At 35.1% G+C, this 14,011-nt stretch overlaps 1 protein-coding gene across 1 annotated transcript in view; it reads right to left on the reverse strand.

The window, feature by feature from the left end:
* Positions 1–14,011, reverse strand: part of lrp1ba (low density lipoprotein receptor-related protein 1Ba) — a gene marked incomplete at its 5' end in the record, with an annotated part of 237,412 nt that overhangs the window by 100,555 nt on the left and 122,846 nt on the right. The window contains 9 exons of the mRNA XM_084415835.1: positions 153–277; positions 554–705; positions 864–990; positions 2,108–2,237; positions 2,350–2,484; positions 4,597–4,728; positions 5,396–5,521; positions 6,351–6,491; positions 12,080–12,229. Coding sequence (XP_084271961.1) covers positions 153–277; positions 554–705; positions 864–990; positions 2,108–2,237; positions 2,350–2,484; positions 4,597–4,728; positions 5,396–5,521; positions 6,351–6,491; positions 12,080–12,229 — 1,218 coding nt within the window. The remainder of the gene's footprint in view (positions 1–152; positions 278–553; positions 706–863; positions 991–2,107; positions 2,238–2,349; positions 2,485–4,596; positions 4,729–5,395; positions 5,522–6,350; positions 6,492–12,079; positions 12,230–14,011) is intronic.

Consider the following 14,011-nt stretch of genomic DNA (forward strand, 5'->3'; position numbering starts at 1 on the left):
AAATTGTGTTGAAACAGGTTGGAGCTAGGTGGCCTTCCAGGAGTGAGATTGGACAACCCTGCTTTATCTGGGATAAATGTATGAATGTACTTTGGTGTGCATTGGTGCAATGTTCAAAGAACAGGAAAACTGTCATTAAGTGAAACCTCAACCTTTCTCCCGATCCTGGTTAAAGACCTTCACATCTTTCAGATTGACGCCCAAGCCGCTCCTGATAGTGACCACGTCCACAGCATCTTTCTTGGAAGCACGGCGGATGGATCCGTTGGCGTATGCTCTACCGTCATGGAGACACAAGACCAAAAGTTTGACACTCGCTAATCAATGGCCCTCGACTAATTAAAACCAAAGAACTCATTAAAATACAGTACACAGCTGGTCTAACAGAAGGTGAGGTAACCCATCCTTAGAATGACATTGAACTGCGGGATATTCTGATATAATCAAATGTGTCTTCTTGCGCTAGCATTGTGACCTTGTAGGGAAAGTGGGACGGTATCTGCTTTCTTGGGCCATTCGTAGAGACTGTAACATTTATGGAAAAATAAATTACCTGTCAGACCAGAAGAGGTAGGCCCCAAAGACTGCTATGGAAAACATATCCACCCCACTCGATGAGAACACAATCTCCCTCTGCTCACCCCGCTCAAGGTTGATTCTTTCGATCTTGTTGTTGCGGGCGTCGCACCAGTATAATTTATTTTCCTACAATGCAGATGGAAGACAAAACTCATGCATGTATTGTATTAAGAATGATGGTTTATATGTTCTCAGTGCCCTAAAGCTGCTAGTTAAGCCATGAAATCAACATAGACTGCAGCCGGCTGCAACGTAAGCACTTTAGACAAGTAGAGGAAGCAGACCTGGTAGTCTATGGAGACACCGTTAGGCTTTGCTAGTCCGGTGCTAACAAGCACGGATTGCTCCGAACCATCGAGACGTGACCTGGAGATGGTAGGACTCTGGCCCCACTCCGTCCAGAACAGAAACCTGCATGAATTCAAAGGAAAATACCATTAGGGGGAAATACTTTCCTGAGGAATTTTGACCTTTGCACAGCTTGAATTCCAAGATTTATCTTCAGCTACTATGAAAACAAGCATAATGCTGTATTCAAGTTCTTCTGAGAAGTTCAGAAATCCTAATTAGAAAGTGGTTTTAAAATTCACTATCATTCACAGGCCATTTCTAAGGGAAATCCATATAGTCAGAAAAAAAAAGTGCAAACATTTGTACCTTTTGGGTACAACAGATTGACACTGGATCAATACATTTAAAGGCACAACTTTCATCTAATCCTAAAAATTGCATATTTGTACCTCAGAGTAGTAAAATGTACCCCCAAGGTACTACTATGAATGTTTTAGAGGTAAATAAGGTACAAAGGTAACCCTTTAAGGGTACAGCCCCAGTGACAAGCTCTTGTACACTTAAAGGTCAACATTTTTTGACTAGATGACATGACTAGATTGTATCCATCAGGGACTGAGTGGATCATTAAAAGTGGTCCCCATAAGACAGACTTTAAAGAGTAGAAGTTTAAAATTAAGTCCTTGGTGACTATGAAGAAACGTTATTTCAGGTGAAGCTAATTATTTTGATGAGAGATTGTAAGGTCAATTCTTTCTTTGGAATAACATGCACCAGTGAATATTTCACAAGAAGACCAAGAATTTGTAAGTAAAGTCACTTACAATGTCATATTGGTTTTAAAACTCCAACAGGAATCTTTAAATTTGTTCCGGGCTAATCTGAGCAATCACTGACCAATTTCTGAGTAAGACAGGACCCCAAAATAGATAAAGCCACATGATATTAGGAATCGGAAATATGTTGAAGCTTAATGTTTATACTCCAACCTACAACAGTACAAAGCTTTATTTAATGAGATAACTCATTACAAACGAGAGGGCAACTCATATTAGAATACATTCTACAGAAATTATAATGCCTTTAAGGAGGACGTACATCTGCAGTTAACAAGCTTTGAAGTGCTAATTGCACACGCTAACTGTTCTCTAGACGACCATAGGTCATTCGTGTTGCCACACTTGGGTGAAATTGAAGCTTAGCAGTAGAGGAAAATAAGCCACAGTGCAACACATACCCTTTCATTGGGTGTACCGCAATGGCTCTGGGTTGATCAAGTCCGTCAGATATCACCACGGCACGGTACATACCGTTCAACCGAGCAACCTCAATGAGATTTAAGCCATGGTCCGTCCAGTAAATGTTACCTTTGGATGCAAAGCAACAAAGACCCTGAACCAACAGAGAAACAATAAGCCCGACAACATCAAGGCTACTTGGAAAAGCACAGAAATGCTAAAAGAATAGAAACGGACTCACCTGCAATCCAGTCCACTGCAAGTCCTTCAACGCGTCCAAGACCGTTTGTGACGATGTCCTCTCTCCAGGTCTGATCTCGACTGGATCTAGAGATTCTGTTGGAGCCCATGTCTGTCCAGTACAATGTGTCATTTCCTAAAAACCCCAAAACCAAATGTTTGGCTAGTTAACACAGACTAGTTAGACCCTAAATGATATAACTACCTTATTATGGGGGCAAAGTGCATATTTATTTAGGGATGCACAATATATCGGTTCCATATTGGAATATCGACTATCGTTTGATATTGTATACTTAATTTTGCATGCCAATTACCCTCATTTTTGCATTTAGATAAGCTTTGCTGTCATCTCACTAATATATATTGTATTTGTATATGTAATATGTATTGTTTTCATTTTCATTTTAGTAAAATTGTAATCGTCATTTTGTAATTGTCTTGTGTGCTTTTGTAGTCATTGTTTTTTTAAACATGTCTAGATTTGTAATTAATTTTATTTCAGCTTTAGTTTTAGTTATTTTAGTACATCAAGTTAAATGTGTTGCTTTGTCAACTCCCTGAAACCAAATAAGTTATTTTATTTCAGTTAACTTTTTCTGTTTTTTAATGGTTTTAGTTGTTGTTCACTATAATAACCTTGATGTATTCTAAATAAAAGTGGCAAGCAACAATTATTCCTAAAATAAAATATTCTTAAAAGCATGAAATGGATTAGTTTTTGTCTTTTACGTCACAGCGGCTTAGGACTGTGCACGATCTTGTGTTGATGGCCAATTTGGAATAAACAAGGCTCCATTTTCTTTTCTTTTTTTGAAGAGCTGCCAAGCTTTACCTAAAAGAATAGGTCTGCTCCAACTGGCTGAAATGTCTTTGCCCTTTTTGATCTCAATCAAACCCATCTCTTCTCCAAAACAATAGAGGCAAAAAAAAAAGCCCAAAGTACTCGTGATTGTCCTGGCTCCCATGGTCTGTCCTCTTCAAAACGTTTTAATGAAAATTCCTTTGACTTGGCTGCACGGTTTTATCCGGAGCTTTGTGCACCACCAGCTCCTCGCCTACTCAAAAATTTACATTATACTGTATCCCTTTTGACAAAAACTCCAATGAAAGCCCATTCACATCGTTATGAGACATCGCCTCATCTGTCCAGCTAATCTGTTTCGATTATCTTCCATCTGTCATAACAGCATATCTCCACCCTTCACCTCATCTCATAATGAAAAAAATATATACACATGCAATGCAATGCCAATATTTGCTCTATCATGCAAATGGGAAGCTGTAAACTGTCTGTCGCTGATGCAAAGAGTGGCATTTCTGTCTCAGTACGGAGACAGCTGTCCAATTACTGCACCAGATAAATCTGTACGAATTACTGGCAGATTCCCTGCAAATGAAAGTTTTCCCCATGTCAAGAGGTGATATATTGTTGTACACATGGCATGGCAATGCCTAATTGCTTTGGTTTCTAAGTACAATTCAAAGGTTTATGGAAAAAAAAAAACATTAACAGCTAATTTTACAAGAACAATTGTAGATCATTTCAGTCAATCATTTTAAATTATTTTTACACTGTACATTGAGGGTAAAAACATTTTAATGAGGAAAACAATATAGTATACAAGTACATCTGTGTGCATTTCTTTTTACTAAGTCATTTTAAAAGCAATTTTTAACCATTATAGTGGTGAAGTTATATCAAAACCACCATAATTTATGACTTTTGACCCTTACTCATTCTTTAAGACTGTACTCTTTATGCCATTAAATTGAAATAAAGTAATTGAAATAAAGCTGACATCAAATAAAATATGAATATTAGATGAATAACAAAACGATTTTTAAATTGAAATACTAAAATTGCTAAAAACAGAAACAAAATAAATAAAAAAGACAAAACCACATAACAAAATCACAAAAAATTAAATTAAAATTAAATAATACTGATACTGTACCTATCTGTAAAAAGTATAAAAATACATTTTCCTTTTCGGATTTAATAATTGCATTGGTGAATAACTGAAACAAATGTTTTAATTGAAATACTAAAATTACCAAAACTGAAATTTAAATGAAAACATAAATAAATACTATAGTAGTGTATAAATAATACTAAAACAACGCTGATACTGTATATGTCAGTAAAGTATTAAAATAAATGTAAAAATAAAATATTTTTTCTCCTCTTAGATTTTTTTTTCCCTTTTCTTTTAGAATCAAAGAAAACAGATAAAAGTGCACTTACCGGCATGATAGTCCAGACCCACAGTGAACAGAGTGCCAGTTAACGGCATCAAAACTTCAGAGTTATCACTTGGATCAAGAGACAGTCCTCTTATCCCTTCATTAACGGAGTACATCAAGAAAGACTGAAGACCTATCAAAGAGTCAACCAAAAAATAAAAATAAAAAAATCAAATGAACCCTGCTCTTAAAAATAATGAATACCTCTGAGATCCAAAGGTTAAAGGAACACACCGACTTTTTGGGACTTTAGCTTATTCACCGTATCTCCCAGAGTTAGATAAGTCCATACATACCCTTTTCATCTCCGTGCGTGCCGTAACTCTGTCTGACGCACCCACCGCTAGCCTAGCTTAGCACAAAGACTGGAGGTAAATGGCTCCAGCTAGCATACTGCTCCCAATAAGTGACATAAGCGAAGCACTGCTACTTCTGCGAAGTAATTTACTCCAACTCTGAGCGAACTCTCTGCTCCTCACCACGGGGCTTCTCAGGTGCTGTGAGCAAATCACTCCGCCCAAGTAGCAGTGCTTCACCTTCTGAGAATATAATTCCCAGTATGTATACGTTTAGAAGATGGCTGTGTCTCATGTGACCTTGTTATTTGTACACGCTGTGACTATTCAAATCACAACATGTAAATAGGAAAATGTTGAAGATGAGAAGGGTATGTATGGTATGTAAGGGTATGTATGGACTTATCTAACTCTGGGGGATACGGTGAATAAGCTAAAGTCCCAAAAAGTCAGCCTGTTCCTTTAATTACATACGTACGCTCAGGTCAGAACTAATGGTCGTACCTTCACAGGTGGACCGGTCCGGACGAAGGTTGTAGCCCGTGGTACAAGAACACGTCCGAGTGGATTCAGAGGTAGGCAGGCACAGCTGGGAACACCCGCCGTTGTTCGGTACGCAAGGATTGCGACCTACGAAGAGAATTACTAATTAACTAATCATTTGTGAAGGCGAACAGGTGTATCTAATGCAAATCTGTCAAAACCCTCTGGCTTGTGTACTTTCTTAAACCAATTTCAGGAACATCACAAACACAAAAAGAGAAAAAAACGGTGGCGCTTTGACTTTGTTCCTCGGACACCTTGTCAGAAACACCCCAGTTAGCTTATTTGAAGTGGCGTAATGAGACGGGCCTTCGCTCCCATGAGGCTTGTGTCAGAGAGATAAATGAGGGAGCTAATTGGTATGAGGAGATTTGAGAAGGAAGCAAAAAGATTTACCTTAAAGAACCTCTAATTGCCAGTTTTTTTTTAATCCTAATAGAGTATTGAGAGGATCAAGCACTCCTCCGCTAATAGACCTGTCAGTGATATGAATGGTCCTCACCATAATTCATAAAGAGTGAAGGGATTTGACAATGTGTGGGTGTAGAAACATAACCGCTGTCCAAGTCATGTGCAACCTCACCTTGTAGAAATGACAAGGATCTTTTCTGTTCTAATGGTCCAATATGACCAAAAAATTATATCACGATACGAGTAATTTTACTATACACACACACATACACATACACACACACACACACACATATATATATATATATATATATATATATATATATATATATATATATATATATATATCTTTTATCTTCAAAAAAGGTGTTTAACACTTGTTTAAAAAGTCAATAAGTGAATTAGGTGATCAAAAGGTGTGGGAACTTTGATTTTGCTGGTTCTTTTAATTTGATCTTAGTGACTCTTGTGAAGTTGTTGAATTTGGAGATTTGTTTCTTTTTACCTTTCTGACTGTCTTTGTCATACACTTTGATGTGGACCACGCCTGTGGTCTTATTCCGAAGAACCGTCAGGTTTTTTCCGTCCCTCTTGTTAACGGTCCCAAGCTGAGCGAGAACATCGTCCGCCCACCATAACTTCCCACCTAGAGAGAAAAATATGTTTTGGAACAGTTGGAAAAACACCAAAATATCTAGTTAACAAGTAACACATTCACTTTTTTTCCAACATCAAGATTTCAGGCAAAAATGTACAGTATGTCACCATTTTGTTTTTCACAAATATTTCTGTATTTCTTTTTGCCTTCCCCAATCCAATTAAAATATTTAAGATTAACGTGACATTGGTTAAACCAATAGCATGAATTTGCGGCGGGACTATCTGTCTGTCAAACCATTGGAAGACGAAAAGGAAACAAACAAAACTAAAGTATTTCTGAATGAACATTTTTACTTTATTTTAACAAAATAAAATAATAGAATTAATGCAATTATATAGTATTACTTTTTATAATAAATTATTATTATTATTATTATTATTATTATAAATTAATATTATTAGTAGTATGTATTATTTAAATATGTATTCAAATAAATATTTAATAAATAATAATAAATATTTTTGACCTGTTAGTTAATAAGGGGTCTAAAACTTGCATTTTAATTATAGAAGAATTAGAAAATGCTGTTTCAATAGTTAGTTATGGCTGCATGGAATACAGTACTTCTTGGCATTTATTATATAAATACACATACTTATCCTCTCCGAAACTGAACTGGGATGAAATTGAAATGTGTTTTTATCCATGCTGTATTTCTTTGCTGCGGACAGCACACTGCAAATCCACTAAGCCCTATGGCATGTCAACTCAGCCTTTAAGAAATGGTACAAAACCGAGAAAAACATCCAGGACTCGGCTCTGATTACACATCATAAAAAAGGACTGCAAGTGTGCCACAGTCTCCGGACCCGGACCGCTCACGACGAGCTACACATTCCTATGCTCGTATTACTTGCGAGTCGTGTCTTAGATTGAAGGAGGAGACGTCCCTTGGTGCCAAACCACACCACTGTACCTCTGTTTTACCCGCCCTCTCAGCACTTACGAATCCCATAGGTGTGAGCAGCGGCATCTTGGTCCCCTGGTAGCCCTTAATGGATTACATACAGATGCCAAAAGCAAGCAGGACTATTCTTAGAGCTCGGCCTGAGTTAAAGCTATCAGCCGTTGGCAGGCACAAAACCCAGGGAAAATGAATTACGGAGAACAGTCTTAGTGTATACTTCACGTAGGGCACAGCGGAGGACTGTTTAGATGTTCCATGACGGAGAAACAGTTAGAGTACATATTTAATTTGATGCAAATGAAATGGGGCTGGGAAGGAGTCAACTGGTAAAGATTTACATACACCATTTTCGTTTTATTTGTAACATATTAGGGCATACACAGTTGCACAGATTACATTTCAAATGTACATTTTGTAAAGATTTGCACAGCTAAAGTAAGCAGAAATGTCAGTTTCTTGCGTGTGAAAAAGTAAGTGCACCCCTAAGTAAATATCACCTAAAATTAGAATCAAGTGCAAATTAACAGACCATCGGTAAATAGGTTGCACTTTATTTAAAGCTCTGTAAACCGTTTGGTCAAGAATATGGTACCATTATGACAAGACCTAAAAAAACTAAACTAAACTAAATGTAAAGATAAGCTGTTTAAATGCACTTACTGTACTTTTTCCAGGTAAGACAATTACATTTCTCTAGATACGTTGAATGAAAGTTTCCAAAAGTCATTGTTCAAATGGTTCAAATTAAGTTCTAGTGTCAATAAATCCAAGTTAAAAACAAACTTTGAATGTGGTGCAATTACTTTTTCACAGCACTGCACTGGCATGGGCTTATTTGATACCCTTTTTTTTTTCATTAAATTTCCAGAAAAAATGCTATGATGTGATTTGTATAGCATTAAAATGACATCAAATCAAGTTTAATGAAGGCTGAAGTCTTTTTGTCCACTGAGACTTTGTCGACTTTCATCGTACATAAAAGTTATTGAACAAACTGTACTTCTATCCCTCAGAGTCTCATCTGAACTAAATGAACAAGTTAGATAAAAAACATTAAATATAAGAGTGCACTTTCTTTTTTCCACAAAAGACAACTGAATTTCATAGATATTTGTGTTGCGTAAACTTTTAATGCTTTTAAATCACAACACTATAATGGCATGAATATAAGGGCTAGTTTGATACTTGAACTTGAACTTCCTGCAAAAAATGCTATATTGCGATTTAAATTATATAAAATCCACTGAATATTTGTCGACTTTCAGCGTACATAAAAGTTAAGTTACTTTCATCCCTCATTTTCATTCAACACATTAAACATTTCCCAAATAAGGTCCAAAAGTTCTTCAAATGGAAGAACGAACAGACTATGTCATGTAAAGACAACAATGACAAAGAAAATGAAAATGGAAGCGAAGTCATTAATAATTCATTATCTCTTTACTTGTTTCCTTACTCCCGGGACAGCTGGTAAAACGGGGTTAATTAGACATTAATATTAAACAAACGGGTGTAATGATCAAATGGCCATGAGACGAGAACCCAGAATGTATAGGACGAGGTTGAATTGTTTCATCTGACAGAAAAGAAAGGAAAAAGAAAGTTGGAAATAAAGTAAGAGAGAAAAACAATGAGTCTTAAAATGACAGTCAGTCCGTGTTTCTCACGAATTTCTCTGCTGTATGATTTCACTATAAATTTCAATATAAGTTTCCGTCTTGTTTGATTCAGTAACTTGTATGTGCCTTCTAAATAAGACTCTACATAACAAGGGTGTTATATAGTACGGCTCCACATAAATTAGGGGAATAAACAGTGTTCGGTGTGGGTAACCAGAGACAACACTTCTTAACCAACACTCCATTACCAGCTCGAATCTGCTGTTTGCTGGTATAGTGTTCACTCTGATTATATTAGAAGTTGCCAACGTCAGTATCTGATTGTGAGAGGCTGATATAGTAGAAGCGAGAACAGGTTGCTCCTCAGGGTTTAATCGAATAATACCTTCCCATTCGGCATTCCAATCGCATTTTATTAAAGTTGGCGGTGGACTTGGCTGGGTAGATGATTTATCTGTTACACAGTCCTCAAGATTAAAGACCTTTTACCTCAGGTTCATTGTGCAGCCTCTACTGAGAAATAGGTGTGGGCGGAATAAGCTAAATTAAATCAGTTATAATTTCTATGGCTTTAAAATTACATTTCACAATATAGTTGTTTCAGGAAATGTAATACAAATTATTAATATATTACACAATGGAGTGGTGCCTATGGTTGGATATTGCAATGAATCATAAACTGTACTCATAAAAAATACTTGCATACACAAATGTATAATATATACATATTGTATATTTAAATATTCCACTTCCAGTTACATGCCATTGTTTAAAAAAAAAAAAAAAATCTAATTTATTAATGCACTTTTTTGTAAAAGTAAAACTATTTTTGAAATATATAAAATGAATAATAAATAATATAATGCATATATACAATCGATTAATTAATTGTGAGAATTAAATTTCTATATTTAAAAGCTCAATTCTAAATGGATGAGTCATATTTCAAGTTATGTAATCAACAGAAATTTTCTTTAATGTGCCGTTGTGATTTATAAAAAATTACACCACAACCCAAAAGAATGGTATAGAAACAAATTTACACTAAAAAATTGCTAGTAAATTTCACTATTAATTACAAAGAAATGTCAAGTAACACTGGCTCCCAAATAACGTGAAACAGTCCTGTCCACTGACAGCCCCATGATACAGTCTCTATCCAAAATACAGCTGAATTTCTGTTCCCGCACAGTCCCGAATACCTATCAGGATACCACCACAAGCCTCAATAATAATATGTTAGGCCTAATTAAAATGCTTCCAGATCTTCTCTCCCTTGGAAGTCAGGACGTTTTATCTCCTGAAAGCTGAAGGTTAGATATTTCAAACAGCAGAATTGATGTCTTTAGCTGATGATCCTCTGGTTTTGAACCAGCTGTTTCACTCATAAACAGATTAACGTCAATCCACAAATGATGAAAAATGGGCACCGTGCTCCCAGAACCCCTTTCATCAGAGTTACCAGGTCAGAAGAAATTAAATGATGAAAACAAGAGGGGCAAACGAGCAAGTGCTTCACTGAGTTTCTTTATGTGAGAGAAAGACAATAAAATTGAAACTATCTGCTCTCTGCAAAAAAATAATTATGTTTATAAATGTAACTATAGATGTTTGTTGTTTTTCTTTAAAGACAATATGAAGTCAAAACTGACCCTATTTACTTTCATAATAAATATACTTTATCTTATTGTGCACAATCCAGCAGTGCACTCTACAGAGAGAAAAAAGTTTTGATTATATTTTCTGAAAAAAATCCCCAAAAGTGATCTTTTGCGCTAGCATTTTTGCCCTCATTTATGGTAAAATAAACCGGTAAAACCTTACAGTATAGTTCCATTAGTTAACATGAATTAACGACAAAAAAAAAAAAAAAAACACAGATTTAAATTCGGTTTATAATATTTAACAATGCAAATAGAAGTTTAAATTCAGTTATTATGAGTAAGAGGTTGCATTGCAATTTGGAGATAAAATAATAAAGCAAAAGAAAACAAAAAGCAAAGCAAAGCGAAACAAAAAAACAAAAAATAAAAAAGCAAAGCAAAGCAAAACAATAAAAATAAAAATAAACAAAGCAAAAAAAAAACTAAAAGCAAAGCAAAAACAAACAAAAAAAGCGAAGAAAAACAAAAGTAAATCAAAGCAAAAAACAAAAAACAAAAGTAAAACAAAACAAAAGCAAAGAAAAAAAATCTAGCTTTGTTGTCAGCAAAATGAAAAGAGAATCTTGAAACTAGTATAGAAATATATATTCTTAAATACATTTGCCCACAGATTGACCAATCAAGTATTCCAGAAGCATCACAAAAATATCACTTCCCAACATATCTTCACTTTTTATAAGTCCAATCAAATCCAGAAAGGTCAAATCAAGTCCCTTCGACATTATTTGCTCCTGCATTTTCTGTTCAGGAAAGTCATGTAGGAATAAGCCACATTACACAAGTTAAATGAGTTGAATACCATTTTACATTTACATTTGCTCATTTAGCAGACACTTCTATACAGAAAAAAATTAGGATCATCAAATCTTTATTGTCAATACTTTTTTCATTCGCACCTGCTAAATGAATAAATGTAAAAGTCTTAATAAATCTTTATGATTCGTACTGAAACCCAACCGTGAGTCAGAAGGCACACGTAAGATGACAGAACAAATTAATATCTGTCTTTGGCCAAGTCTCAAAACTGGCAGAGCTGCTACAATCAGCAAACACAGCTGTGAGTGACATCAAAAGATGTGAGTCATCAATGAAAGAAAAAAACCCATGTCAGAACATGATTAGCGTTGCGATCCAAACCCTTTAGAAACAATAATCTCGCTCTATTGATTTGTAATTACAGTGTACTAAAACAGCTCCACAATTAAGCTTTAACAAAAACCCTGGAGCCCACATTCAGCATAAAAAGTATTCCTTATCACTCATACACCGCTGTTCAGAAACCATTTATACTGTCTATCAACGTACTAATTCAATAGCTCCATTATTTGCTTGGTTATAATTAACCTTACTAAACGAATGCTGATGAAAACAGCCTTCACTCACCCATCACTGCTAATGCCATGGCTTTCTGTAGCTCTTTTTTCAAGCTGTCAATCACATCCAGGCCACTCCCATCCAGGTTACACCTATTAATGGTTCCGTTTCCTGAACTTATCCAGTACAGCTTGTTGGCCGAGTAGTCAATCGACAGCCCTAAAAAGCACAAAGATGATATGAAAACATGTGACGGTATCGTCCATTCAACAATGAAAACAATGATTTTAAATAATATAGGTTATACATATGCTAAAATGCTGTTCATATAAGCATAATTATTGTTCCAATGAATTTTTATTACTCAAAGGGTGTTTCCACCAAATTCAGCAGCACAACTGTTAAATTACATTTTATAATATATTCAAATAAAATAAAAAACGGTTATTTTAAATTGTAATAATATTTCACACTATTACTGTTTTACTGTATTTTTGATCAAATAAATGAAGCCTTGAGAGAGAAAATTATTAAAATATGAAACAGTATGTATGAAAAATTTTTTTGGTGAATATTCCTTTAGCTCAAGACTAAAAAAAAAATTATCCAAAACTTTATTTTTTGAGATGATCATTTTTTCCAAAAGATGTTTCTGTTTAACATTCCTGATTTAAATAACAAATAATTGAAAATTGTTTCATCTCATGAATATCAACACATAGTTGCTTACAAAATGTGTCTGGTTATTTGAAATCTGCAATTTCCCCTACAGCAAAGCATGTTTATTTGAGGCACAGCATTAATAGTGTACAAAAAGAGTTCAAAAGGTTGTTTTCTGCTTTTATTCCCTTCATTCGCAATAATCCCTCCTTCGCATCATAATGATAACCGCTGTTACTTAAGATTTGGCTCAGGCCATAATCACATGTACTGCGAGTGAGGGATATTTTTGTTTTAATTATGAGTTGAGGGGAGAACCGGGAACATCACAGAGAGCTCTAACAATAATACCCTGGGCTACTTCTCAGACCAAATTACTATAGATATAATGATTTCAACAGACACGGCCCAGAGGAAGACGAGAATGAGTAAATGGCGCCCTTATTCTCACATGAAGTTACAGTATGTTCATGTACACATGCCATTTGTTAATGTTAAATAGATTGTTTGAAACAGAAACAATAGCTTTATTAAATCTTTTTTTTTTTTTTTTGCAAATGAAAACAAAAAACAGCACAGAGAAAAATTCTAAGCAAAGCAAAGAAAGGTAAATAAAAACAGCTAGTGTTGCTAACGCCTTACTCTATATGGTGTTTGCAAATGAAAGACAAAACAAACCAAAACAAAGCAAAAGCACAAAGCTACAGCTCCTGAAAAACAGCTACTGTTGCTAATCCCTTGGTTTATTATTGTGTTCGCAAATGAAAGATAAATCAAAACAAAACAGAGCAAATCAAAGTAAGGTAAAGCAAAGCAAAACAAAGCAAAAACAAAACAAAACAAAACAAAACAAAACAAAACAAAACAAAACAACAAAACAAAACATGAAAGACAAGACAAAACAAAACAAAGCAAAATAGCCAAGGTGTTGTTAAAGCCTTTCTCTATGCTGTTTTAAAATGAAAAACATAGCAAAGCAAAGCAAAACAAGGCAAAAAAAGAAAAGAAAGAGAAAAACAAGACCCGTTTTTTTACCATACACCACAAAAGTGCTTTGCTTTTACTGTACTTTGCTGTGTATATAGGCTACCTTCTAAACTAACATTAAAGTAAAGTGCTCTTCATGGGTAGCAACTCTGTGCAGAATATATATATATATATATATATATATATATATGATGTAATTGATGTACTACAATAATTAAGGTATTTTACAAGCAATCTGCAAGCAATCACATCATTACTGCATGGCACAAGCTGATTGGCTTCTGCTGATCATGCAGCCAATGAGAATGCTTGGTCAACATTTAAATAGTCTGGTTCACTGATTGCTGTAAGCTA

Source organism: Rutilus rutilus (genome assembly GCF_951802725.1).
Source record: "Rutilus rutilus genome assembly, chromosome: 8".
Classification (NCBI taxonomy): Eukaryota; Metazoa; Chordata; class Actinopteri; order Cypriniformes; family Leuciscidae; genus Rutilus; species Rutilus rutilus.